At 35.4% G+C, this 27,684-nt stretch overlaps 3 protein-coding genes across 3 annotated transcripts; all 3 read left to right on the forward strand.

Annotated features, from left to right (window-relative positions):
• On the forward strand, nt 10,202-11,154 carry LOC105165017 (L10-interacting MYB domain-containing protein-like). The gene is made up of 2 exons (XM_011083895.1): nt 10,202-10,567; nt 10,654-11,154. The coding sequence occupies exons 1-2, from the start codon at nt 10,202-10,204 to the stop codon at nt 11,152-11,154; spliced, it is 867 nt and encodes a 288-aa protein (XP_011082197.1).
• LOC105165018 lies at nt 12,073-13,285 on the forward strand. The gene is made up of 3 exons (XM_011083896.1): nt 12,073-12,321; nt 12,504-12,732; nt 12,816-13,285. The coding sequence occupies exons 1-3, from the start codon at nt 12,073-12,075 to the stop codon at nt 13,283-13,285; spliced, it is 948 nt and encodes a 315-aa protein (XP_011082198.1).
• LOC105165020 (two-component response regulator ARR12) lies at nt 19,723-24,375 on the forward strand. The gene is made up of 5 exons (XM_020694210.1): nt 19,723-19,881; nt 22,854-23,037; nt 23,425-23,805; nt 24,044-24,120; nt 24,313-24,375. The coding sequence occupies exons 1-5, from the start codon at nt 19,723-19,725 to the stop codon at nt 24,373-24,375; spliced, it is 864 nt and encodes a 287-aa protein (XP_020549869.1).

The raw sequence follows: 27,684 nt of genomic DNA on the forward strand, positions 1-27,684 counted from the left end.
AGATTAAATAAACAAATTAAAAGACAGAATTTGACAGAGAAAAGCCAATTAGGACAGTTTTGTGCCCAATTCGGGATGGAAATGAAATCATCCGATAAATAAAAAATCTCTAGGAATAGAACTTCGAGGTTTAAGGAAAAAAGGTACAAAAAGAGAAAATTTAGAAAAGAAATAAATAAGGAAAAAGACTTAGCTAGAAAAAATGAATGGAAGGCTAAGAATAATACCACAAAGAAAATAAGAAGATGCTATATTTGTGGAGAAACAGATCATCTTGCTAATAGATGCAGAAACAAAAAAGCTAGAAGGCTGAAAAAGAAAATAAATAATCTTAATTTACAAGAAGAAGAAAAACAAGAAATACTCAATGTAATATTTTCAGAAAAAGAAGAATCCTCTGAATCAGAGGAATAGGAAGAGCAGAGTGAACTTAAAAATATTGAAGAAAATTTTGAGTATTCATCAACACTTCTGAATCTGAGGAAGAAGAGCCTTCTTGTTCATGTAGGTAGGAAGAAAAGATAATTCACATCAAGAATTTTACGAATTAATGGCAAAATTTAAAGAAATGGGAAAAATAAATGTTCTCACAGATAATCATATTATTGAATTACTTAGGGAAATAAAGGATCCTGAAGTTAGGGACATTATCCTAAGCAAGATTGATAGTAATAATGCCTCAACATCTGAGGCTATCCCATTTCATGATAGGACTATTAATAAACCCTTTGAACCATATACAATAGCTGAGGTCAAGAAATTACTTAATGAAAAACATTCCATTAAAGATAACCCCTCTACTATAGAGGATCTCACAATTGAAGTCGAAAAATTAAAAGAAGAGATAAAGAATATTAAAAAATATAACCAGTCTCTTACAAACAGACTTGAAAGGATTGAAATTAGTAAGAATAAAGAAATAGAAGAAGAAAATAATAATAGGGAAATAGGAGAAGAAAAATACGAGGAAGAATTTTTATCCACTTTAGAAATAGTCACTAGTCAAAAATGGAATGTCAAAATTGATCTCTTAATTAATAACAATTTTAGGAAAACATTTACGGCTCTTATTGACAGTGGAGCAGATATTAACTGTATTAAAGAAGGCCTTATACCTACTAGGTATTTTGAAAAAACGACCCACTCTTTATCATCTGCCAATGGCCAAAAACTAAATATAAGCTTTAAAATTCCAAAAGCTTACATATGTAATAATAAAAAATGTATTCCAACAAGCTTCTTGCTAATAAAAGATTTAACTAATGAAATTATCCTTGGAACACCCTTCCTTAAAAAGATTTTTCCGATAAAAAATATTAATGAAAAGGGTATAATAGGAACCTATGATAATGAAATAATAAAATTTGAATTCATCACCCAACCAATAGACAGGGTTATAAATGAAATACAAGATTTAATAATATCTAAAACTAACCAAATATGCTTTATTAAGGAAGAAATAAATTCAATACAGATAAATGAATTACTTAAAAATCCTAAATTACAAGGGAAGATTAAAATGATCCAAAATAAATTTGAACTAGAAATATGTGATGAACATCCCAATGCATTTTGGCATAGAAAAAAATATATTGTTAACCTTCCTTATGAAAATGAATTTTCAGAAGCGAACATCCCCACTAAGGCAAGACCATGCCAAATGAATAGTGAATACTTAGAATTATGTAAAAATGAAATTAATTCTTTAATTGAGAAAAAAATAATTAGATCTTCAAAGTCACCATGGTCATGTACTGCATTTTATGTTAATAAACATGCAAAAAAAGAAAGAGGAAAACCTAGACTCGTAATAAACTATAAACCTCTTAATAAAGTCTTAATAAAAATACAAAAAAATATATAAAATTTTTAATTGTTTTATAATTAAATTAAAATCACAATACAGAATTTAAATATCTTAACAAATATGAATATTAATTAATTATAAAAATATTTCAAATTAATTAATTGCAATTTTTAGTCATTTTTAAATTTAAAATTTAGAACTTAAAAAAAAAATTAAAAACATGTCCATTGCTGTTTAAAATCACAATACAGAATTTAAATATCTTAACAAATATGAATATTAATTAATTATAAAAATATTTCAAATTAATTAATTGCAATTTTTAGTCATTTTTAAATTTAAAATTTAGAACTTAAAAAAAAAATTAAAAACATGGCCATCGCCGTTGCCGCCACCTTCTGTGATTGGGGGGGAGGGCTGTGCGCTAGGGTGGAAGTGGGGGCGACGGAAAGGCGACGGGGTGGGGATGGAGAGTTGGAATTTAATTTAATTTAATTTATTTTTAAAAAGTAATAATTTTATTTTTTCTAATATATATTTAAAATTAATAAATTCAAACTCTTGATTTTTTTAAATTTAAGATCTGATGGTTAACATTAGATCTAATGTAATCAATAAGGATTCAACGTTCATTAAAATAAAAAATAATATGTAATATTTAAAGGCATAACGGTCATTTTATAAAAAAAATTAACGCAGTCAGTTATATTTAACGACGAGGGACAATTGAGTTATATTTAAGAAAATAAATGATAGTTTTTTAACTTATTTTTAAAACAGATGTTGGGTTGTATGCTATTTGACCAAAACCTAAAGTAACTATATTTTTAAGTAGTCGTTACACATATAATAAATAATTTTTATATAGATTAAAATATATTATAAATAAAAAAATGTATATATGAATACGTCACATTTTAAAAGGAAAAAAAGTCAACTAAGAGTTATAATCTACAATAAAAAAAATTAATATTGCGATATCATAAAATATTATTTGTAGAAGGAAAAGGACTTTCTTTTTTATATTTTATATATTATAAGTAATTGAGCTAGATGAAGTTGTTAGAAAACATAAATTGCGCTTATGTTTATCTTAAATTAAATTAAAGTAAAGGAATAATAATATCTACACGTCTAATCTATGATTTATTAATACAAATGACTCTTATCATTTAAATAATTATACATATACACAAGAAACGTAATATCATTTACACAAATCATTCTTACTTTTAAAAAATATACACTCACACCGATCAGAAATGTCAATAACATTACACAAACTACCCAAACTTTTGGTTCTCAAGGGTGGTTGTTGTAATTATAAAACAACAAAGGATAATTTATATAAATAAATTTTAAATTAGGGGTGTAAATATACTTATCTTTAAAATAATTAAAAGTTGTATGACAAAGTGTATATTGCAATTTAAGGTATTTTGTAAATAAGATAAAAAATTTAATAATTATTTTGTCATAACTATATTTGTATATTTTGAGAATAAAATATGTTCGTAATTGCTAAAATCTACAAACGTACTAGGTTTGGTAATTTCATAAATGAACTAGTAATAAATCAACGCTTTTATCAACCACTTCCACATAAACTTTTTTCTCTTAAAATTATTACCTCTAAACATTTCCAATTTTTACATCTTAATCGTTTTTGTTAAAGTTGAGCAGTTTCTCAAAAGTATAAGCTTTTACAAACACCTTCTATATATATATATATATATATTATGAGGTGTTATCAAAGTTTATAAACTTTTATTTTCATTTTAGATATAAATTTATAAATTTTGAATAAAGTAAAATTATGTCACTTACAAGATTTTGTGATAATCATAATTTTAGAGCTTAATAAAATTAAAATTAGAGAAACATTATTAAAAGTCTGGATAAGTTGGATTTTTTTTTTAAAGGAACTTGAAAGCTCGTAACATCACACTTTTCGATTTTATAAACTCATTTTCTAGCAATTTAATAAAATATTTTTCAATATTTTATAAGATATTTTGACAAGTTTATAAATTCTTTCAATGCTTTCCTACTCGGACTCTAAAATTCATATATATATATATATATATTAGGGAAAACACCAAACTGGTATTATATCAAAGGCCAACAAAGTTTACATAACCACAAAGGGAACTATGCGATAAATAGCAGAGCTAAACACACAATCAAACTGAGTCGCTGCCTACTTGAAGTAAATGGACCACTTGGTTGGATAAAGCCTGCGCGTCCTTCGCTTCTCCTTCAAATAGTAGCCAGTTGAGATGATCCCTTAGAGCCTAGCCCCCAATAATGAAAATCGGGAACTCAGTGATGGGGCAAAGCAGCATGCCGTCTTCGAAGGTAATAAGGAACGGATTTGGAAAAAACTACAAGGGTGGTCGTGTTAGAATAGGTAACCAAAAAGTCAATTGAGTTGGTTTTTATGTAATTTGTTTGGACAATTTCGATGTAATTATAATATTATTTATTAATAAAGTGAGTATTCATTATTTTGGCAATTATATTTGTTGTGCTTACTAATTATGTTTTTATATGCTTAAAATCACTACAAAACTACAAACCAAATCGTATAACCTATGTAGTTGGGCTGTACATTAAATGGTGGCCATGAAACCAACTCCTGAGGGTTATGTTTGAAAACTTCCAAGTTTAGGACCTCCAAACTGGGGATCGAGAGTTCTATTGAGACTTGTACTAAATATTGCATTCATTAGATGAATGTCATGTTTCATCGACCAAAGACAAGTGTATCAATTTTAGTGGGTGGTTGCTTAGGTTGTCAAGCTAATTGAACTGACTCACGGAAAGTCATCATATGGAAGCCTTAGAGGCTTGGTTGGTATGAATGGAACTTCCCGACTCCAATAGTATGAGATTAGTCCTCAGACTTGAGGAACCATGACAGTCACATGCATATCATGGTCGTATATCATATATGACGAAAGATAATCCTATCTTGGATGTCATCATTATAAGTATTTCCTAGTGCAATCAGAATGTGTAGTGTGGACGGTAGGTTCAAAGACAAAATCCATCACCTATATATGACAGTTGAGTCTCCTATGCTCTCTGAGATGGTTCGGGCTTTTAGAGTTTGTGGCATAGCGAATGGTTGAATAGAGAATGGTTTCCTATGTCAACCAATAGAGAAAATACATCTTGAGTTAATGAGCATAGTTGTCTAGTCTAGGATGGGAACCGACGCCCAATTTCATATCTTAAACTTAGACCAAGAGACGGATGATAGAAGGACCATACTCATTTGGTACTCGAAAGCCTTAATATTCATGCTAGTATTCACCTAGTCTCTAGTGCCATAGACCATTGCTAGACGGCCACCCATGGTGACAGAAATTTCTGATTAATGGTTAATTGAAAATAATTAAGTAGATTAGATTTAATTTTTATTCGTTCCCCTCCTCATAAGCCGTGGGTTAGCCTGAATAGGTGGCAACCAACCAAACCTCCCTTTGAACTTATGGGGCCTGTTTCGTGAGATGATAACTTCTTAATGGAAAGGCTTCTTAAATATGAATATGATTATAAGGTTATCATGATTAAGTAACTTTTTTTTTCTGTAGTTGGCTTGTCTCCAGCCTCTTTTTGCTTGGATGCCTCATATCTTGGTATATTTCTTCCTTTGTTCTTTTGATGTTGGCCTCGTTTTCTCATTTTTCTTATTAACTTCAGTTCGCTTGTCTCAGCAAACATTGTAATGGCTTTGAGTAGTCTTCGAATGAGCCCTCGCTATCGTCTACAAGCATCTTCTTCCTACGGCTCTGTTCCATCGTTTCCTGTTGCTGCGGCCCTTGACTTCTCAAGGGTTCCCTCTCTTTTCTAGGCTGCCCCTCGAGGTGTAAGAGGGGAAGTTCTCCCACTTCTGGTATCTCTACTAGGCACATGAGGAAGCTGATAGGCGTTGATGACTCCGATGAGGCGGATGGAAAGGTGAAGACCTTCCCTGTAGCTCCCTGGCCACCAAGGAAATCTTAATTTCTTTGCCAAAGACTACTGCCCCTTCTAAGAAAGTTAGTAAGACCCTAAAGGGTGACGTTGGCAAGGGAAAGACCAAGATTTCTCCTCAATTGGAACCCCAAATAATCGCTGAACTGGAAGAAAGCTTTGTCTCTGTCCTCGTGGAGAAATACACACCTATGAAGAGGCAGGTGGAAATTATGAAAGGTTTGCCCAAAGAGATGAGGGAGACCTGGTTGGCTACCAGGAAATCTCCTGCGGTGTCTGCAAATCTTGCTCCCCTACTTCACCCCAATTGGAATGTTCATGAAAATTTTTCTATTTTGGGTTATATTACGGGTGATGTTTCTTTGACTTATATTGCGAAATTCTCTTGCCCTGGACCAATTGAAGCTTTCATTGAGCCCTCTACCTTAGATGGAATCTCATGGGGCCAAATTTCTAATGGGCGTAAGGATTTCTTCTTGCTCACTTTCTAGCTCTTGTTATTCTCTTTCTGATACCTTATAACTTTCAATTTTACCAGGTCAGTTAGATCTTACCTGGCGTAACTCTCCAAGTTGCTAATTTCTATGAGCAAGATTCCAAAGCGAAAGAGAAAATCGAAGCAGCAAAGGCTTGAGTGAGGGGGTTGAAAGAACAGAATGAGATGTTACATGCCCAGTATCAAAGCTATCGGGAGTCGATTGCCAAAGATTAGTAGGTGCACGATCTGGCGAGGAAGAATCTTCTTGAACTAGGGAGGCGAATTGCTAGTCATATCGTCAGGGAAGTGTTGCGGAAGGTATTGAATTGTTCTATCTAGTGATGAGTATAAGGAGGTGGTGGCGAACAGTAGGCTCTAAGGGTCGTGCTTTCATAAAGTCTCCAGTGGTTGGCCAATTGGGGGATATGAAGGTATGCGTGAGCTTGTGGTCACCTGGAATAGGTGTATAAGCTAGGTTAGGTCTTTCAATGATTTTAAAGATCGCTTTGACACCAGCCTCCTAAGCATCATCAAGGATGTGAACGGCAAGGACTATCCCGATGCTCCTATTGAGGTAGAAGTTCCTCTATCTGATGAGTTTTACTCTCTGTTGCCTCGTACTCCTTTTGATGCCTTGGACAAAGAAGCAAAGGAGCGTCCGATTGCTAAAGTGGCTAAGGATGAATGGATCAAAATTGAAGTTGTTGCTAGCGAAGGTGCACCCATTATGCCTTGTTCTGTGGAGCCTATGATTGTCGAGGGTTACGATCCAACACTGCCTCTTGATGTACTAGTCCCAAATATCGAGATGAGTGCCAATTTAAGCCCTGATCCTTCCCATTCAGCTGTTGCGGATATTGAACCTACTTTTGAAGGTGTTGGTGCTTTTGAGAATCTTGTTGAGAATACAGAGTAATTTGGATGTTGGGCCACTGCGTCCTTTGAATATTTAGTCTGTAATCTGAATATTTTAGATGATGTTGGGTGATTGTTTTTGTAATCTAGTGCCAATGATGTCCAACTCTGTTTTGATGTTATGAATTTCTTCATGGTTGACTTCTTTACATGCTTTGATATATCCCTAGATGAATGTCAATTCGGTGTGAGTTGCATTTAATAAGTAGAGTTACCTAGTTATTTTTCCAGCTTCATGTTTTGCATGTCCTTGGCTCAAGGTACAGTCTTTTTAGGACTTAGGCGATTGCTTGATTCAGTTTGCGTGTGCCTTGAAATCAAAGGTCCTTATTAAATGTATGCCATGGTGGCTTATAAATAAAGGTGTCTATTCAGACCTAAACCTTTTCAGATTTAGAAATAAACATGTCCATTAAGACCTAACTCTTTTCGAACTTACAAATATGTTAGAAATGGTGCCAGAAAACCAATTGGATTGGCGATTTTGGGAATCATTTAGCAATCCTTATGAATGTGATAATATCTTGATGATTGTAGTAAACATTCTTCTGTGGCACCATGTATTTGTTGTGCTTACTAATTATGTTGAACCGTGTTTTAACGTCAAAACAAATGCCCATATAGTTATTGAATAACCTATGTAGTTGGGTTGCGTATTGGATGGCAGTTGTGAAACCAACTTCTGTGGGTTGGTCTGAAACATTCCAAGTCGAGGACCTCAAGACTGGGCATCGAGAGTTCTATAGAGACTTGCACTAAGTATTACATTCATTGCATGAGTACCGTAATTCATCGGCGATAGACATGGGATGTCTATGCAATTTTAGTGGATTAGTTCACAAGTTTGTTAACTGACTGAATTGACTCGTAGGAATCGTCATATGAAAGCTTTGGAGGCTTGGTCGGTATGACTTGAATTTTCAGCTCCGATAGTATAGGATTAGTCCTTGGACTTGAAAAATCATGGCAGTCACATGCATATGATGACTATATCTTAGATCTGGCGAGAGGTGACTATATCTTTGATGTGGTCATTACAAGCCTTGTCCACTATAGTCGGATTATGTATTGTGGATAATGAATTTCAAAATAGAATTCGTCCCCTATTAGTATATAATGGATATATCTCCTATGCGCTTTGAGATGGTTTAGACTCTCTAAGTCCATGGCTATAGCGATTGATCGAATAGGAAATGATTTCCATTGTCGATCAATAGAGTAAACATATCTCAAGTATTCAACATAACTGCTTGGTCCAGAATGAGAACAGACTCCCAATTCCATGCACTAGACTAAGGTCGGGAGATGGTCCACGAAAGGACAGTACCTGCATGGAACTCGGGAGCCTAAGGGCTGGTTTGGTTGTGTTTTCAATGGGATTTTTCCCACTTTTTACTGTTTGAGAATGTTGGAATGTGTTTGTTTTGTACCTTTTTTAGTGAGAATGCATTCCCAATTCATTTCTCAATTTCAAATTTAATAGGTCAAATAGGCTTGCCATAGTTGTCTTTTCTTGTCAGCCACTATTTGCTTCTTTCCCATCAATTAAAATTGGTTTTCTCTCTAAACCATTCCTTTCAATGGACTTCTCAAACAAAACCAGCTCTCCTCCTCCTTCCTCTTCCCCTGAAACTCACCCACGGATCCATCTTTTTTTTACGAACGTCGAGTCGTGTGGTTCGAACAACGAAGTAACTTGCCGGAAGAGAAAGCGCGGCACTCGAACGAAGGTGAGTACCGTCTGTTTATGCTGTTTTCTTCAGTGCAGAAACAGAAATATGAAATCTGTAGTAGTGATCGAGATGCTGATAGGAATTTTCTTCTCCATTAGTATAGTGTTCAGCTACGAGACCAAACTTCATGTAGTAGTTAGTGCTTGTTTTCTGCTTGTAAATTTTTTTTTTGTTGGTAAATAAATGCAATTTCTTAATCCATTCGCCCCTTTTGTCGTGATTATTTTGTGAATTAAGTTATACCAAAATCACATTTAGATAACATTAAGACCATAGATTAACAGCATATTCTCTATACGTAAAGAATTAGGAAGGAAGAGAGAGGTTGATTAACAGCATATTCTCTTTTGTACTACAACATTCATTCATATCTTACATCTCAAATCTTGAATGAGGTTGATGAAGGCTGTAGCTATGCTTTTGATGTGATACGTTTTCAGTTCCCATAAACTAACAGAGAAAAGATCAAATCTGAGTAATTTCTTGTTCGATAAAGTTTAGTGCTGAATTGAAGTTTGCTCATTACTTTGAGTGTCAAAGTATTTTTACTTGTTACTTGAGTTCGAATTGTGTCTGTTTGGATTGAAGCTCATTCACTTCTCAAGTACTAACAGCTATATGGTACTGTAAATAAATTGAAAAACCATAGATAAAAGAACTTTATACAACCTCAAAAACTATTGGGAAAAATCCAGGAAGAACCTTAGAAGAAAGGTATAATGCATTTAGCATATATAGATTAATGTTGTGACTTTTGAATTTAGAGATGGATGAGGCAACCGTCATAAATATTTCACTTGTAAGATCTATAACAATAAAAAGAATTTATAGATGGATGAGGAAAAAGTCAGTAATGAAAGGAGTAACTCCTTTCAATTTGAACTTCCATAAGAACATTCATAAGACTCAAATTCACAAATTCGATTTATTCTTATCACTTGACTAAGGCTTTTTACCGGCATTTCTCTATTGACTAATGTCCTATTTTTTTCGTTTCTATACAGAGAATGAGTTGGTATCCATATTTAGATCGTGTGCTAATGAAATAATACAATAATATTTATTATACACATATTATATGCTAATGAAATAATACAATAATATTTAGTGGATTGTACTTACTACCAATAATAAATAAAATAAGTACAAAAATTTATAATAATGATTAATTATAGTAAATTACAAATAGTGAAGAAATATTGTTTATACTTACAAATGTGAAGTTATGAGTTATGATTAATACTTTAGATATTTTTACTTACGTCGTGACTTTAACTTACATGGTAGATGAGTCGAAAGGGGAAGGAGGCATGTAATACATCTTCGGATCCAAAGTCACGGGCTGACGATGCTTGGTGGGATATGCCCCAGGTGTCTATGCTCATCGAATTAATGTATGATCATTTCAAGAAAGGACACCTTCTCTCATCAACATTTAGCAAGCAAATTTGGCGTGAGATCGGGATTGAATTGTCCCAACGTAATAAAACACAATACACAGTTGCGCAGCTTAAAGGTAAGGCTAACAGGCTTCGAATGCTCTGGCGTAAGTTTTACGATTTGGTGTACAAACGGACTGGTTTTGGTTGGGACCCAACAACGTGCACCGTGACTGCATCAGAGGATCGTTGGGCTGAATGGATCGCGATAATTGTATTAAATTTCTCCTATTATTTTGATAAATCTATTCATCATTTCTTGACATACGCCAATTAATTAAAGTGTGACTGATTGTGCAGGCTAATCCAAGAGAGTCTGGCTTGAAAAAGAAGGGTCTTCCTCATTTCGATTTATGTACTGAGATGTTCTCATCTTTTGTAGCCACTGGTAGCCATGCCCGTTCTTCTGCCATGCCTCCTGTCTCCAACAATGACAATGATGACGTTGATGTAAGCTACCCTGCAATGGCAAATGGTAATCCACTTGAATCCGTGCCCGACCAAATTCCAATAGCAAGAAGAGGTCGACAGCGAAAAGGGGAGCAAAGTGATCGGTTGAAGCGAGTTGATAAATGCATTGATGCCATAACCGCTTGCAGTGAAGCCAAAACTCGGAAGCTGACAAATGTTATAAACGATAATATTGGAGAATGCATGGCTGCGCTGTCTAAAATGGAGGGACTACCGCGGTATTTATTCTTTGCAGCGCAAGATGAGGTTTTGTTGAAGTTGAGGCGTCAAATGTTTCTTCTGATGAGTGATGAGGACAAGCGTGCTTGGGTTGAAAGCTTGAAAAAGTGAATAATTTTTTTTTTATTTTTATAGGGGCTGCATGAATTTGAAGACAATTTTTTTATATACTTGCGTGATGTTAGTGGTAGTTGTTTTTCTTTACATCATTTTTATATACTTGCGTGATAGTAATTAGGTGTAATTATTGAACTAGATTGAATATGAAATATATTTAGCTGGCTACAATTCAAATTGTTTGTCAATTCTTATGTATTTGCATTTTGTTAATGCTAATCTTACATAAGAAAATGAAACATATTATAAAACCAATAAACTACAAATAGATATAATAGTAGATTGCGTTTATAATCTTTCCAGTTAAATTTGTCCAAGTAATTTTCGGAAATATATAAACTAAAAACAATTCAATTAATTATTCACTTTACTCATTTTAATTTCATTATAATAGATGTAATTGCATTTCATCAAACCCCCGAAGTCACCAAACCCTCTTTGTTGTCATTTTGTCACCAACCCCTTTTGTTGTCAATCTTGTCAACAACCCCCTTTCTTGTCACTTATGTCACCAACCCCCTTTCTTGTCAAATTATGGGGGTTGATACACAATTGGCCAATTGTAAAAGAGTACTCTGCCGGGTGTATTTTGCATACTTGCATTAGATTACAAATACATCACCAACCATATTGGGAAGAAATTGATAGATGGATGAATCAAGCGGCGACAATTAGTCTAATAGTTCTTCTGATTTTTCCTCGGATGATGAAAACAACCTCAGGTTAATTCATGAATTGTTAAGCACTTCAATTCTGTGTTCGAAACAACCACAACATAATTCAATTCTGCAAGGCTCTGATTGGCTGAGCGAGCTTCTGTCCGGGCACCCCGATCGAATATATAATATGCTACGTATGAACAAAGATACGTTCCAGAATTTATGTCTGTTACTAAAAGGGAAAGGTGTTTTAATGGACTCGCAACGGACGCGTGTCTCTGTCATGGAATCAGTCGCAATTTTCTTACAAACCGTTGGTTTAAGGGAGTGCCAGAGAACGAGCTGCGAGCGGTTCCAGCACTCTTTGGAGACCATCTCTAGGCATATGAAAAGGGTTTCGCGAGCTTTGAATCTTGTTGCATCGGAACTGATATGTCCTCCAAATTTCAATGTTATACATCCCAGAATCCTTAACAATATACACTTCTTTCTATACTTTAAGGTAATTTATACTACATTCATTTTTTCTTGACTGAAATTATTTTTATTTTTCATTGAAATTATTTGTTTTTGACCGAAAGTATTATTGATTATCGAAATTATTTTATTTTCACCGGTATTATTTTAAGGTAATATATATTGCATTTTTTTTCAGTTTTACGATTTGAAATTATTTGTTATTAGGATTGTATCGGCACAATTGACGGAACACTTATACCAGCAAGTGTTCCGGTGTCCAGGCAAAATGCATATCGATCACGTCACGGTGATATATCAAAAAATGTTATGGTTGTTTGTGATTTTGACTTGATGTTCACATATGTCATGGCTGGATGGGAGGGTAGCGCAAATGATGCCCGTGTCTTCATGGACTGCCTAAATAATGATCTGAATTTTCCTTGGCCACCAAATGGTATTACATTTACATTAGTGCTTGTGGAACAGCATTTTACAGCCTTAATTTATCTCATGTTGTTTCAAGTAAATATTACTTAGTGGATTCCGCTTATCCCAATTTTCCTGGATTTTTGGCACCGTGCCGTCAAGATCGTTATCATATCAACTCATTTAGAGGTAACAATCGGCAAGCCCATTCACCAAAAGAGTTATTTAATCAACGTCACTCACAGTTGCGTAATGTCATCGAGCGGGCGTTTGGTGTGCTAAAGAACAGATTCCCAATTCTGAAAGGACCTATGCCGCCATACAGCTTAGATCGTCAACGAGATCTTGTCATCGCATGTTGTGTGATCCACAACTTCATACGAAAATTTGGCATAGATGACCAATTTTTTGAACATGGGGAACGGGGAGAGTTTGACGATCCCGACAATGAAGCAAATGACCAGTATCGTCGTTTGCCTCAACAATCGCAACAAGACATTGATACGCAAGCGGCATTCCGCGATGCAATGGCCGGTCATTTGTGGAATGATCGAGATACCGGTAACGACAATACTGATTAAATTATTGTAATTGCGAATGGAGTTGAGGATTAAAGTTCAAATGTATTTTTATATGTCTTTACATATATATATGTCTCCACCTATATCTATCTATCTATGTACATATATATATATATATTCAATATGCCGGGTGAAATATAATTTCGAAATATATAAATAACAATAATCAAAATATAATCAAATCAAATGTCACTATTTGTATTAAAATATATAAATAACAATAAGGGAGACACTATTTGTATTAAAATATATAAATATAAAAATGATATTGATTGATACAAAAAATTATTATAATTTTATATAAATTAAATACACATCAAATCAAATGGTGGACAAGATATGATTTTCTATCGTGAATGGTGGACAAGGGAGATGGAGGACGTATTCGTCCAATCTCTCATATACTGCAAATGGCTTGGTATATGGCGCGCAAACGAACGCACCATGCAAGCCATCAATTCCGCCATACTCGACGTGAATAGAGATTTCAACACGCAAATAAGTTACGCTTGGGCGCATAGAAGGGTCTGGCAACTGCAAGATTGCTTTTATACATTCCAATGGGTGGGAAATCACTTGGGCGTTACATGGAACTACGATGAAAGGAAACTAACGGCCGACGACCAAGTGTGGAATGCCATTGCCCGGGTATGTTTCAAAATTTTTGTTATGTTTGGATATTGCAAATTTTGTTTTTTTTAACAATACAAATTGAAATTTTTTTTCAATATGCTAATGAATAGGAGAATCTAGTGGCTCGATGCTACCAAAATGCGTACGAGCCAAAATGGGAAGAGTTGTGCGAGCTCTTCGATGATGATGAGAACATCGACATTCCGGTACCGGACGAGGAGGAAGAAGATGACGATGATGTTCTTTTCTCGGAGATTCCAAATATGGCAGCCCCCCCTCCCCTCAACATGACGAGCCTCCTACCGTCATTTTTGATCCAATCTGCATTGATCCGTTGTCGAGCTCAGACGACGAAAATAGCACGTCCAATGCGGCGCCGCCGGAGGAACCCCCTAGTACACCAAAATGATTGTAAACTTTTTTTTAATTTGAATCTTGTTTTTTATGTAAGGCATTGATGCTTAATTATATTTAGTGCCATTTCACGTCTTTTTTAATACTTAATAATAAAATTTGTTTGTCTTTTACATGAATCTTGTAATTATGAAAAATATATTTAGTCCCATTCACGTCTTTTTTTTCTATTAATATATAGAACAGTAATTCATATCAACGAAATAGATATTTTTTTATTACATTTATATAAAATGACATCACAACAAATTAAATTGAATTATCATTTGATCATTTTTTTTGTTCCATCGAAATTGATATTATTCTTTAATGTAAATACATTACATGAATTACTAAAAAGAAAAGAAATAAAACAAAAGATTCAATCACAGGTGATGTGTATACCAGAAGTTAGTAAACTTTATCAATTGGTGCATTCTTGAGGCCATTTTCCCTTTGATTTCATCTTACAGAACTTAGTAGATATATATATAAGCCAAAATTACTGGGTTATGGTGATGGCCTGGACTTGAGCGAGTCCGGTCACGTGTAGCGGCAATTGTCATAAGCTACACCATAAACAATTAAAACCGTTTCAATTAAAATAAAATTATAGAATTTTGCAATAATGAAATGTCTCCATAGTAATTTGCAACAATAAAAAGTGTCAATTTATTTGCATTTGTTTTTCGACTGATTTTACACGGATGGTCTATGATTTATTGAACTAAATAAATTATAATATAACTCATGTTGACACTGAACAATACATTCAATTCTCTAAAGTTTGTCATATTGTAATTACATGCCTTTCAATTTTTTTCGTTTCACAGTTAATCACTCATATGATTTAAATATCTAATAAAATATTTTTACAATTTTTGATTTCTTTTTTGTTCAATTCATTCTTTTGTTTTTCATCTTCATTTTTGGATTTATTTGCACCAATGAAATTGGGTTTTTCTTTCTGGACAATTAATTTATTTTAATTTATTATATAATTATTTAGTTCATTATTCATGACAATTAATTTACTCTTTATTTTCCTGTTCAATTTGATTAATTAATAGATAAATTTAAAATAATATAAATAGAATTAAAATAATATAAAAAGAAGACAAATATTCAATCAATTAGGTCAACCCTCATAACTAATTTCTGTCACATCAAAAGTACATATACCTATATTCAACATTTTCACACCTATATACATACATTTGGAAACAACTAAACCAAACATATTCTCAATTTTCGCACAAAAACAATAAAGCATTTCCATCCCATTTCCAAAAGTTAGAAACTAAAAATGAAAATGAAAACACAACCAAACCAGCCCTAAATGTTCACGCCAACATTCACCTAGTTTGTAATGCTATGGACCGTTGCTAGATGGCCATTCATGGTGACGAGCGTTTCATCCTTTAGTCACATGTCTAGCATGCTTATTTCGTTTGTTATTATGCTTTTGACAAACACCAAACGGCCGAAAATTTCAAAGGGAACACCCATTTGATTTGTTTTTAATAATTTTTATTTCATGCTTCCACTGTGTTCCCGTGCCATACTGATTCTTTATATGGTATAAGAGCTTGGTTCGGTATTGTGGCTTTAGGATTAACATGTTATTATGTGTTGAGCATGAATAACGTGTTTAATTTTCTTTTGAAAATCATGTTTTATGGCTTTGAAGCATGGTTATATGTTTAGAATATACATATTAATTTTTCTTTTAAATTATGGATAACTATGCATCTTTTGAAAATTGGATTTTCTATAAATCCATAGTTTTATTCAGTTTTTTAATTACAAAAATTAAAAAAAAAATTGAAAAACGCAGTAGCCTGCGCGCTGCCTAGGACGCGCATCAGCTGGCGTGCGTGCCGGAAGGGCGGCAGCGTGCAGGCGCAGTCCTAGTGCGCGCACGTGCGACCTGCAGCAGACGACCGTTTGCTATCCGAACGGCTGAGCCGTTTTGTGCGTTTTCTTTCTGAAAAATTAGATTTTTCTATTTTCTGCTATTTTTTGAAATTATTAATTTTGGTAAATTTTAATTTTAGTTAAATTGAAGTTTTTTAAAATTAAATTGTGCCTTAAATTAATTTAGAAATGGTTTCCAAAAAAACAAAAAAAAAATGTACATTGGATGTATGGTTGATATTCATTTTTTAATTACATTATTAGCATGTTACTTTTTGTATTTAATCATGTTCTTGGTATATGATGTTGTATATCTATTGTTAAATACATAGATTGCATTTAGTTATTTAACATATTTATATTTGATATATGTGTCAATTATTGTTTATTGGATAAACAATGGGGTTGATCACAAAACCCAGTGGCCAAAAGCATGGTTTAATTTTATGTTGGCTGAGGCTTGTGTGCCTCTTTATTTTAATTCCTTCTTTCATTTTTTAGCCTTGAAATAATAATGCTTTCTTTCTCCCTCCTTTTGTACTCCCCCCAACTTTTGATTAGGGTTTCCAATTTCAATTTTATTGATTGTAGTTAGGAAAGTGAGGTTTTATTTATTTTGAGTAAATGTAAGATTCCAAGGAGATGAAGGCCTAGACCCGTTGGATGGTGTCTATTCATACTTAAGCCCTCTCAGACTTAAAATAAAGGTGTCTATTCAGATCTAAGCCCTGACAAATATAAGCTCTTTCGAACTTGGAATAGAGGTCCACTACGGACATGGGCCTTTTGAGGGTCCAAGATAAAATGTCTTGTAGTATAATCAAAGTCTCTTTATTTAGAGGAGAATTTCACATCATACAACTAAAATGTAAAACTTCCTAAGGTTTTGTGCATTCCATTTTTTTAGATCTTTCCCTGACATTTCTTGGATGCGGTATGCTCCATTTTTGGCTATTTTCACGACTTTAAAACAACCTTCCCAGTTCGGGTCCAGTTTTTCAGGCTTCCCAGTTCTTCAAGACCAAGTACCCGAACTTGGATGCTTCTTGATTTCACCTTCTTGTTATACGTTTTCTATGCTTGCCTTTTATACTTTGTACCTTTGCATAGGTCAGCTCTCTTTTCTCAGTAGCATTATCAAGTCTGTCACATGTTGCTCAGATTCTACGCTTGATCATACATCTTTTCTCACGCGGATTTTGCCTCAATTTCACTGGAATTGCTGCTTCTGAACCATACATCAAGCAGAAGGGGGTTTCACATGTGTTGTTTCTGGCAGTGGTGTTATATGCCCATAACACACCTGGTAACTCTTTTGCCTAGTTTTCTTTAAGACCTTCCAGGCGAGTTTTTAAGTTCTTCAATATGATTCTATTTGGTTACCTCCATTTGCCAATTTGCTTGTGGATCTGACATCGAGGTGAAGTTCTATTGTATTTTCATCTCTCGGCACCAATCTTGTATATTTCTTCTTTGGAATTGGGTACCATTATCTGAGATCAGTACCCTTGGAATGCCAAATCTTCATACTATGTTTTTTCTAAAGGAACTTCATCTTCATTTTCATATATCTTGGTTACAGCTTGTGCTTCCACCCATTTGGTGAACTGTTCTACTGCTACGATGACGAATTTTCGCTGTCCAGGAGTTAGGGAGAAAATGTCCTAGAATATTAATCATCCACTGATCAAAAGGGCATGTTACTGGGATGCTTAGCAAATTAGTGGGAGGTACATGAGATAGGTTGGAGTTTTATTGACAACTTTTACGCTTCTTTGAGAATTCAAATTTGTCTTGAGGTAATGTGGGCTAGAAGTATCCTTGCTTTAGGACTTTGAGCTAGTGCTCTTCTTCCACAGTGATTCCCACAACTTCCTTCATGCACTTCTCTAAGTATGTCTCTATTGACACATTTCAACAGTATACGCTGTGGTGTTCTTCTGTACAGCTCCGCTTCATACAGTGTGAATCTGGTAGATTGTATTCTCATTCGCCGCTTTTGAGCTTCATCTGCGAATCTTTCCCCTTGGAGAAATTTTATGATCAAAGATCTCCAGTCGTCATTAGGTATTTGAACTTTTAACAGTGGGAGACTTTCATCCTCTTGGTTTACATGAAGTTCTCTGTGATCGGGGAGATCTCTATTTTTGCTGTGTTTGGATACCAACAAAGTGATGTTCCTGTGTTTTATCCCAAAACCTGTGCTCGCAAACTTTGATAGAGCGTCTGCCCTTTCATTTTCCTCTCTTGGATTTTGATGCAATTCAAACATTTCAAAAGCTTGTTGGAGGTTACATACCTTTTGTGCAACCAGCTGAGAATCCGTGTAGGTGACTATCTCCTTAGCCCCCAGTTGCAATGCCAAATTCATCCCTGCTATTAATGCCTTATACTAGGCCTCATTATTCATTACGGCAAAATTTAGTTTTACTGCTACCTCAATCTCAGTACTTTTGGGATCTCTAAGGACTATCCCTGCTCCCCCCTAAGTTGAGTTTGAGAAGCCATCTACTTGAAATAGCCACTTGCCTTTATCTCTCTCCCCCTCCTGGTTGTTCATCTCGGTGAAAAATCTGTTAAAAACTTGGGCCTTTATTGTTGTTCTTGGTTGGAACTCCATGTGAAACTCCCCTAATTAGATTGCCCATTTTACTAGCCTTCCTAACGCATTGGGTCTAGTCAAGACTTGCTTCAAAGGTTGATTGGTTAGCAAGATTATAGCGTGAGACTGAAAATAGGGTTTTAGGTTTCTTGCAGTAACGATAAACGCTAATGCATACTTCTCAATCAGCAAATAATTCTTCTTAGCGCCTTGGAGCATGCGACTCACGTAATAAAATTTAGTTGATCTAAGAACAGACTTTGGCAACGTCTTGACAGGTTCTTATTCTCTCACATGCGGACCTAAGCATTCCCCCTATCTCGTATTCAATACCTCACAAGGAACGTTTCAAATAATTGCCCACTCCTTCTCTCGGTCAAACAAGAAATGAAGAAAGTTCCGACACCCTTCCGTTTCCAGAACATGTGGACTAAGCACCACGACTTCAAGCACTGTGTGACTACTTTGTGGCAGCATCCTATCCAAGGCAAGGGATGTTTGCTTTCCAACAGAAGCTCCATTGGATTAAAACAGCTCTAAAATTGTGGAACACCGAAGTATTTGGGAGTATTTTCCAAAATATCACAGATGCTGAACAAAGAGTCAAGGTTGCAGACTGCTATGGGGACCCTTCTGATGAGAACCTCATTGCAATGAACAAGACAACAACTGAGCTAACATTTGCTTTATCTGTTGAAAAAAGCTACTGGAAACAGAAGGCAGCTTGTAAGTGGATTAAGGAGGGGGAAAAAACACAAAGTACTTTCATTCACTAACTAAGAAAAAGAGGAAACAATCAAGGATCTACAAAATCCAACATAATGGAGCGACACTCACTAAAACAGAAGATATCAAAATTTCGATTGTTGACTACTTCAAGTAGGCCTTCACAATGGATGACAGGGTGAGTGTTGACGACCTTTATTGGGTCACTGACATTCTCTTAGAGAAGGACCAACATCATCTTAATGCTACCCCCACAATTGAAGAAGTGAAAGCAATTGTCTTTGATATGTGCCCAGATAGTACGGCTGGCCCTGACGGATTCTCGGTACATTTTTTTCAATGTTTAGTATCCGTGATCTGTGCCCTTACTTAATTCTTTAAAAATTTCTTCTTTAGGAATCAATTGTATCTCCATCATATTACCAGTAAGTCCCACAGGTATAGCAAACTCACCTGAACTTACTTTGTAGATTATATGATGCTTTCTTTGGTTCAGTCCTTTCTGGTTCAGGACTATCCCAATTCCTCCAATTCTAAATCCATCGTATGGGCTGAGGTTGGAATCTTGTCGCATGATTTTTTCCATAGTTTTGTTGGATACCGTCATTCTGGAAAAGATCCTGACAATCTTCCAGAGGTTTGAAGCCTATCACATTCGTTGTAATTATTCTGACTCGGTTGAAGATCCATTCGATGAATCTCTCTTTCCTCCTCATAGAGGCTTTCGTCTGACGGAAAGTCTTCGAATTGGTAAATGAGTATCAAATCGGCATAGTAGACTGCATCCAGTATGTCATCTGTGGCTTCAAATTTTTCTAATTCACCACATTTCTACGGGTAGTCGGGTGATATATGTCCTTTTGCACCGCAAGTCCAGCAATTGCAATCTTTGAAACATTCTTCGCGCCACTGAATCTAGCTGTCCTTCGGGTACTTTGTATGACTGGATTAGCATTTCCCTCCATGGACTGCATATCTTTACAAAGAACATAAGAGTTGCTACTTTTGTTGCTACTCCACTTTGGAAGAAATACTTTTGTTTCTTCTTATCATAAATAAATGAAACTAATACAATTCAATCATAAAATTACTGATTTTAATTTATGTACGCATAATTTTTATGCCAATATGTTCTCTAACTGATTAATGCAACTAATTTTTGTGTGCATGTAACATGTGCAACGTCCATACATTTTTATACATAGTTAAGAGATTACATTGATAATTATTAAAAGTTTAAATTTAATTATCAATAAATTACAAGTTGAAATATATTCGAATTATCAACTATCAACTTATAATTTACTGATAATTAAATTTAAATTTTTTAATATGTTGATACATTATCAATAAATTATAAGTTGATAATTAAATAATTGATAATTTATAAGTTGATAACTAAATTTATTTATAAGTTGATACATTATCAATAAATTATAAGTCGATAATTGATAATTAAATTTATTTATAAGTTGATTCATTATCAATAAATTATAAGTTAATATGCACAACCTGCAAGTTGCAACCTTGCATAAATTAAAAATAGAATTTAGTGACGTTAATGCGGGCTATAAATCTCATGCCCCAGAACGCACAGCAACATCTCTGTTTCCTCTTTCCACTGCTTTTCAAGTCTCTTCGAATTCCCGGTTGAAGAAATTCATGGCATCTTGCGGAGGCCTGTCTAACTTTTCCCTACCACGTCCCGGATTTGCAAACATTGGAAAGACTTATGAGCCAGCACGCCTAATTCTTTCCATATCCAGCGCTAGAAAACATAAGTGCGACGTTAATGCTACCATTGGAGGCATTAAACCAACTACTATCTCTGGCCGCACCCCCCCCCCCCCCCCCCAGTTTATGTTTCCCACATGAATTTCTTGTTTCTTCTTCCCAACAAGTTCGCGTAGGCATTTTCTTGACGCTAGCATTCGGAGAAGAAATTAATAATTAGTCTTTTCATGTATATACAGGAATACGAGCAAAAGATAGAAGAGAGTTGACAGGTGTTACAATCGAAGGGAGAAGATGATCCGTCGGAGAGTTTGGTTTTGGTGGATGCCATCCAGAGGGTAGGACTCAGCTCTTACTACCAGGAGGAAATTGAATCACTTATTCAGAAACATTACGTGGCAAGCTGCGCCTCCATATACTGATACTACAGTCCACATGATGTTTCACTGCTTTTCCGTCTATTAAGACAACATGGGACAACTACATTTCTCCAGGTTTCTAATTCCTTGTCTTTGCATTAAACCTTTTTAACAAGTATTTTCAGATCAACCTCTCCAGGGTTTTTTATTTTTCTCTTTGTAGCTTAAGATATATAGAAATTGAGACTGTTTCAGTGATGTATTTGTATGTACAGATGTATTCAACAATTTCAAAGGAAAGGACGGGAGATTCAGAAGAAAGCTGAGCCAAGACATCAGAGGACTGATGGAGTTGTATGAAGCGGCAAAACCGAGTTTCCAGGGAGAATATATTCTTGATAAATTTAATTATCAATAAATTATAAATTAGCAATGAGACCTCTTCTATTCAAAAAGAGTTTCAGTTATACTAAATAACATGTTCCACATTTTACGCCAGCCATATTTCATACTTCCACCACTTCATTAATAAATTAGTTCTAAATTAGAACTGGATTCTCTACTCCAATGGCCCATTCATGGGAGCGAGGAGACCTCTTGTATTCAAACTCTATCATAAGCAGCAGTTTTCTCGTTTTCCTATTGCCTCTTTATCCTTTTTCACATAAATGATCTTGATTACTTATTCATATCTTCATCTAAATGACCTTGATCTATTAAACGCCACCTATCCTGTTAACATACTGAGAAGTCTTTCAATTTTGAAGCATGACTGTGCATCCCAAAATTGGTGATGATTTTCCAACAGGCATGAGGGTTCTTGCTGTGGATGATAACCCCACCTGCCTCATGCTCTTGGAGTCTCTACTTCGCAAATGCCAATATCATGGTCTCACAATCTCCTAGTTTTCTTCTTTAGATTTGTATATTATATTTAAGATCCTTTCTATGTGTCTGAAACTGTTGGTTAAATTTTGTGTTTGATGCATACTTTATATGTATTTGCATCCTGGTTTTGGGAGATTGCATTTTGAATTTTAACTCTACTTTTGCTGCCTAGACTACGACTGGCTTGAATTCTTTTCCTTGCTTTCTGTTGAACTGTGAAGCAGTAGCATCACGAGTCAATATAGAAATTACTGTGCCCTCATAATGTTTATTTCTCTACCCTTCTCTGGTTCTCTGTTCCTTATAATTTCTTAAGTTCTATGATAGTTTGCTATGTAATCTTGCAGTCACCACAACAAACCAAGCAATTACAGCACTGAATCTCCTGCGAGAAAGCAAAGACAAGTTTGATTTGGTTATCAGTGATGTGGATATGCCCGACATGGACGGCATTACGCTCCTTGAGCATGTGGGGCTTGAAATGGACATTCCGGTCATATGTAAGTGAGCAGAAGTCAAGCCATTATTATTTATCACTTTGTAATTTAATTGGGGCTCGCACATTAATCATGTATTGGAAGTTCTAGTGAACATCCCAAAAGCAATTGAACCTCTTATTTTGAAAACTGTCCCCCAAAAACCAAATGGATAAAATTTTCTTTAGCTGATGACACCACTTTTCAATCAGCTGTGAGTAATCCCAATAAGCTGAAGGATAACAAAATTCACCAGTTGTAGCATCTAGTCTAGGCCTATGTACCTCTGAGGGTATGTATCTAGAATTACTTGCAAGGAGAAAAAAACCGGTAGGAAATTGGGACATGCTTTTCTCCTTTTTATCTATTTTTCAAGTGAGGATTTTAATTTTAACTGGATTTTGTTTGCAGTGTTGTCATCGTATGATGATAAAGAACTTGTAATGAAGGGGATCACTCATGGAGCTTGTGATTATTTGTTAAAACCTGTCCGGATTCAGGAGCTAAAAGTCATCTGGCAACATGTAGTAAGAAGAAAGAAGCTGGATTTCAAAGCATGGAGAACTTCTGACAATGCTCACCTTAAATCTGGTGAATTACAAGAAGAGTTTAAGGTGACAAAGAACGTTGATCACAATGTAAAATCTAATAAGAGAAGGAAAGATCAAACCAATGACAAAGAGAAAGGCCAAGGATGTGAGGATTTACCAACCAAGAAAAAGCGCCGTGTTGTTTGGTTACCAGACATTCATCACAAATTTGTTGCAGCAGTCAACAAACTGGGAATTGACAGTGAGTTGTTTAACTAATCATGATAGGATCAAATAGTTGTGTCTTTAGAACTGCAGAAATGTATTTGTTATGCTTTATTCCCAATCTGTACACTATTGCAGATTTAGTAATTTTACATTGTTAATTCTTGAAGCTGATTAGTTATTACCTACAATGTCCTGTGTCTTCTGAACCAGTCTCTTTTCAACCAGAGACCTCTTACCCTTACTATTTGTCTTTCGATATGCTTTTGTTGTAGAGGCTGTACCTAAAAAGATCCTGGAGTTAATGAACGATGAAAGGCTTACACGAGAAAATGTGGCCAGCCACCTCCAGGTAAAATCTGGTGCCCAAGTTATATAGGCTAGCAGTCCAGTTATATATGCTTACTAGCTTATTTCCGTTTCAGAAATATAGGCTGTACCTGAAAAAATCCTTTGGCTGTGCTGATTCTGCTTATGGACAAATTTTTAATGAAGTAATTACAGAAAATATTGGTACCGGGCAATCTATGGATTCTGGTTACAGATCATATCCAGCCACCAGGGTGCCAAGTACGCTGAACACTCCGCCCGGTCCAAGTTCGGCTGATCTTTCTTCTTCAGGAATCATTCAATGGGGGGAGGCAGACAGTTTGATGAACACCAATTGTCATCAACCTAATACCCACGCAAGCACGCAAACAGGGAACCAAGACCTCAAAATGCTTCATGGTATGCTAATGCCACTGAAATGGAAAAAGAAACACGGATATTACCTCTATAACTGTCACACTTTGAACTTTACTTTGTGTTCTAATATTGTTATGATTTCTCAGAATTAAATATCAGTGGAGCAAGAAACTGTGGTTTCCCTAACAATACACTGATGCTAGAGGAACACTTTTTTAATGCTCCAAGGGAGGAAGAGGTTTTTGGAAATCAGTCCTCTACTGAAATTTCGTCCTCCTTAACTTCAGATTTTTCATCCATGTTGCCAAATTTTGGTAGTTCTAGTGACAACTGGTCTGCTGCTGTTCATTCCCCGAGCGTTTTCCATGAACCCGCTCCTTCAATTTATTTGAGCATTCATACATCAGCTCATGCGGTGATAAATCCACATGAAGTTTCTCCTATAAGCTCATTAGTGAATGCATCACCAAACATTAAGATGTACTTGGATTGCCCAACATATCCAGCTAGTCAGGATGCAGGGGATAACATGAATCATGACCCAGTACTAGACAGGAATACACTTCACCAGGAATTTTCTGATCACACATTTTGCTTGGGAGACCCTTTACTGGTTCCTCGAGAAGTCCACTTGTGTCAGAGGCATGAATGTCGTACAAATGATGAGGTTTCCAATTCAGTGAGAGAAAGTTATTTTGATGATTCCTTGGCAAGACAGTGCCAAACTGATAGCTTTGGATTTGAAACAAGCGAAGCCACCAATGAACTAGTATTACAGCAATGCTACCTCATTGGAAGAATTTAACGAGTATCATGAAGCAGGTATCCTTTATACTTATTTCTTTTCCTTTTTAATTATAGGTTTCTTTTCACACTAGCCCGTGATGGTAATCTTCGATTGGTTCAGAGTTTTCTAATGAATTGACCTTCCATGAACCATCTTTATAGAAAGTTTCTGCATCAGTTAGAACAAAGTCAAATTACTAGTTAGTTGCCCGCATTTGACGTGTCCTTGAAGTTAGATAAATGCATTACTTTCACAAACTTGGTAATAGGTGTTGCATCCCCTGAGTGACCCAGCTTGCCATTTTTAGTCACTTGTGGAGCATCTAAGTTGCAAATAGCTGAACTAGCACCGTAAATCCATAGTTATTTAGGTTTCATTTTTTCGGAGCTGTCAATATCTCAAACAGTGAGTATATTTCATGTTTGATCTATTGAGTAACTATGGCCATATGCATTTTTTTGTTAATACGCCTGACACGCTTTCAGGCTGATGACAATCTATAGGTTGGTATTGAAGAAGAGGCATAAAGAAGGAGGAAGAGTCTTTTCCCGAACTTCTGCATGTTAATATACATTGCAGTTTTTAGTGAGCGATTTCAATAAGTTGCAATTCTGTTCCTTTCCATGCATGATTGCATTTTATTGTTTCTAATCTTGCAGCTTGTATGCAAAACTCATTTTCGAATGATGTTATCTCTTTTTTATCAGTATCACAGAGCAAATCAGTGGACATGGAGCAGTTTAGATCAGGAAAAGAGAAAGCAACAAGAATAATGATACAAACTTGAGATACCATAAGAGATTTTTGAGAGAAAATGATTCATACAAGTTTAATACATGAGTTTATTTTAATTTACCCCTTTTATATTGAAAAATGATTATATTACCCTCCTTTATCCCCTTGTATTTTGAAAAATGAAGCTGTTTACCTTCTTACCTAAGGAAGTAAATTGCTTTAATTTTAGAAACATAGGAGGTAAATTGCTACATTTTGAAGAACACGGGGTAAATTCTATATTTTAAAAACTGCTGAGGGTAAATTGCTATTTTATTCTTCATAATTAAAGGGACTGTTTATCTATTTTCTATAATATAAGTAGGTAAATTGCAATTTACCCTTATAGGTACATTTAACTATATGTAATTGGAAACATAGTAACTGGTGGTTTATTTCATCAGTTTCATATGTATGAATACCGGAAACTAACTCATGAGCCAACTCCTAAGCATACTGTCACACTGATCGGTGGTAATATAGTAAGACCAGACAAGTAAACAAAGCAAGCATGAAGCAGCAAGAATACATAACATAGAGTATATGATTATGATCAGTTGGAGGAGTGATAGTCAATAGTGGCAGTGGTAGTAGCAGGCCAACCAGCATTAGCAGTTTGGACATGCAGATGCTGACGTGGGTCCATCCATGTATGTCGATAGTATTTCTTTGACACTCCACGTAACCAGCAAAACAAGCTACTTTCCGATCCCCGCTTCCTTCTCTCTATGTAGCGTCCCAGTCCCTCATCCCCGGTCCCTAACTACCCAGCTAGCTGTAGTGACAATCATATATATATAAATATATATGGTTAATTAATTACTCATAATCATGACTACTGACTAGCAGCAGCTGCTTATATATATGTGGTAAAGGAAATTGACTGACAGCTGCAGCAACCAATAGAAGGAAACAATGGTGATTTGGTGAGGTGGAGTACTGCTGGACTTCTGTTGAAATTAATTAAAACAGGTTCCCATATATACATTTGTGCAGGTTGCATAGTCGGGGTCAGGTCGTCGGACCTTGGTACCTTGAGATCGGGTCGTTGAACCCTTTTTCGAGTTTCCTACTAGTGGATCATGAGAACAGAACACACATTAGGCTTGTTGGGTGGCCCTCATCTAAGGCCCTCCGATGCTTAAGTTAGAAAGAGTGGGTCGAATTCGATCTATGGAGAGCTGGTGAGACTAAAAACGTAATAAATGCACTTGGTATAAATGTTCATAAATGCTGGTATTTATAATGTACGGTACAACATAAGAGGGTGCCACATGGCATCATTTGGCGTTCGAGTGTTAGGTGATCCAACGACTGCCAAAGCGGGTTAATCAGTTGGACCGAACCCCACTAGCGCATTAATACGCGGATCCTGTCCATCCCTGTTAATATATTTAGGGTTGGAGGGAAAAGTTTTCCTTCTTTGCTGTCAAGGGTAATTTACCTCATTATTATTCCCCTACTTCTACTAGTGTCATTAATAACACTAGGAGAAGTTGATCAGTCATCTGTCAGATTGCGAGATCTCCACCGTTGATCATGCTAACGTGGCATCATCCCGTGGTTCATAAAAAGGCACGTTGTATCCCATCTTCCCTTATATATAGTCCTATATTTGAACTTCTTGACCGCAATCTCCAGTCTAGTCGCTTTCGATCTTCTTCAGTG

Source organism: Sesamum indicum, linkage group LG6, assembly GCF_000512975.1.
Source record: "Sesamum indicum cultivar Zhongzhi No. 13 linkage group LG6, S_indicum_v1.0, whole genome shotgun sequence".
Classification (NCBI taxonomy): Eukaryota; Viridiplantae; Streptophyta; class Magnoliopsida; order Lamiales; family Pedaliaceae; genus Sesamum; species Sesamum indicum.